At 44.7% G+C, this 2,552-nt stretch overlaps 1 protein-coding gene across 1 annotated transcript in view; it reads left to right on the top strand.

Moving 5' to 3' along the window:
* LOC139383666 (eukaryotic translation initiation factor 2-alpha kinase 3) overlaps positions 1 to 2,327 on the top strand; it is a 56,959-nt gene extending 54,632 nt beyond the window's left edge. The window contains exon 10 of the mRNA XM_071128201.1: positions 2,296 to 2,327. Coding sequence (XP_070984302.1) covers positions 2,296 to 2,327 — 32 coding nt within the window. The remainder of the gene's footprint in view (positions 1 to 2,295) is intronic.
* The last annotated feature ends 225 nt before the right edge of the window (positions 2,328 to 2,552 follow it).

Genomic DNA, 2,552 nt, shown 5'->3' with positions numbered 1-2,552 from the left:
TTAATACCACCCTGTAACCATCATGATGTTGTAACAACCTAGCCAAGGTGGCAGAGAGTTAATACCACCCTGTACCCATCACGATGTTGTAACAACCTAGCCAAGGTGACAAGTAATACCACCCTGTACCCATCATGATGTTGTAACAACCTAGCCAAGGTGACAGTTAATACCACCCTGTACCCATCGTGATGTTGCAACAACATAGCCAAGGTGACAGACGGTTAATACCACCCTGTACCCATCATGATGTTGTAACAACCTAGCCAAGGTGACAGACAGTTAATACCACCCTGTACCCATCATGATGTTGTAACAACCTAGCCAAGGTGACAGTTAATACCACCCTGTACCCATCATGATGTTGCAACAACATAGCCAAGGTGACAGATTGTTAATGCCACCCTGTACCCATCATGATGTTGTAACAACCTAGCCAAGGTGACAGACAGTTAATACCACCCTGTACCCATCATGATGTTGTAACAACCTAGCCAAGGTGACAGACAGTTAATACCACCCTATACCCATCAAGATGTTGTAACAACCTAGCCAAGGTGACAGGGAGTTAATACCACCCTGTACCCATCATGATGTTGTAACAACCTAGCCAAGGTGACAGACAGTTAATACCACCCTGTACCCATCACGATGTTGTAACAACCTAGCCAAGGTGACAGATAATACCACCCTGTACCCATCATGATGTTGTAACAACCTAGCCAAGGTGACAGAGAGTTAATACCACCCTGTACCCATCATGATGTTGTAACAACCTAGCCAAGGTGACATTTAATACCACCCTGTACCATCATGATGTTGAAACAACCTAGCCAAGGTGTCAGATGGTTAATACCACCCTGTACCCATCATGATGTTGTAACAACCTTGCCAAGGTGACAGTTATTACCATCCTGTACCCATCATGATGTTGTAACAACCTAGCCAAGGTGAAAGACAGTTAATACCACCCTGTACCCATCATGATGTTGTAACAACCTAGCCAAGGTGACAGAGAGTTAATACCACCCTGTACCTATCATGATGTTGCAACAACCTAGCCAAGGTGAAGATGGTTAATGCCACCCTGTACCCATCATGATGTTGTAACAACCTAGCCATGGTGACAGATAATTAATACCACCCTGTACCCATCATGATGTTGTAACAACCTAGCCAAGGTGACAGTTAATACCACCCTGTACCCATCATGATGTTGTAACAACCTAGCCAAGGTGACAGACTGTTAATACCACCCTGTACCCATCATGATGTTGTAACAACCTAGCCAAGGTGACAGTTAATACCACCCTGTACCCATCATGATGTTGTAACAACCTAGCCAAGGTGACAGATGGTTAATACCACCCTCTACCCATCATGATGTTGTAACAACCTAGCAAGGTGACAGACGGTTAATACCACCCTGTACCCATCATGATGTTGTAACAACCTAGCCAAGGTGCCAGAGAGTTAATACCACCCTGTACCCATCATGATGTTGTAACAACCTAGCCAAGGTGACAGACAGTTAATACCACCCTATACCCATCACGATGTTGTAACAACCTAGCCAAGGTGACAGACAGTTAATACCACCCTGTACCCATCATGATGTTGTAACAACCTAGCCAAGGTGACAGACAGTTAATACCACCCTGTACCCATCACGATGTTGTAACAACCTAGCCAAGGTGACAGACGGTTAATACCACCCTGTACCCATTATGATGTTGTAACAACCTAGCCAAGGTGACAGACAGTTAATACCACCCTGCACCCATCATGATGTTGTAACAACCTAGCCAAGGTGACAGACAGTTAATACCACCCTGTACCCATCACAATGTTGTAACAACCTAGCCAAGGTGACAAGTAATACCACCCTGTACCCATCATGATGTTGTAACAACCTAGCCAAGGTGACAGTTAATACCACCCTGTACCCATCATGATGTTGTAACAACCTAGCCAAGGTGACAGAGAGTTAATACCACCCTGTACCCATCATGATGTTGTAACAACCTAGCCAAGGTGACAGACAGTTAATACCACCTTTCATCTAGATGTTCTCGGGTGTAATCAAATTCAGGTTGGTCCCTCTCCGTTTAGTTTGCTTCCGTTTAAGAAATGTTTTTTAACAGAATCGGCGGAATGAATACACCCCTGATCATCTGCACACACACAGTTCACATTCATAGCAGCCACGTACAGCATCATCCCTTTGCTCGTTGTATAATTCCTTCTCGCATCTACGGGCTCTCCCCTCCTCTCATCTTTTCCCTTCGCTTGTAGACTTCCGTGAACAACACATCAGCTGTCTGTGACCAGGCAACAAAAAAAAACTTCCCAAGCCAAACCTTCATACTATAACCGCTAACCGCTACACACAGCACACATCGTTGTCACCATATTAACGTCATAGTCAAAAAAAATAGTACTAACACGTTAGTAAACCCACAAACCAATCCACGTATGCAATCACGCAGTACCGTGTACAGCATGCAGTTTAGCAGGTACACCGGCGGGCCCTGTTGGCAATACATTAATAA

This window comes from Oncorhynchus clarkii, chromosome 25 (genome assembly GCF_045791955.1).
Source record: "Oncorhynchus clarkii lewisi isolate Uvic-CL-2024 chromosome 25, UVic_Ocla_1.0, whole genome shotgun sequence".
NCBI lineage: Eukaryota > Metazoa > Chordata > Actinopteri > Salmoniformes > Salmonidae > Oncorhynchus > Oncorhynchus clarkii.
This window is presented reverse-complemented; position numbering and strand designations above follow the sequence as displayed.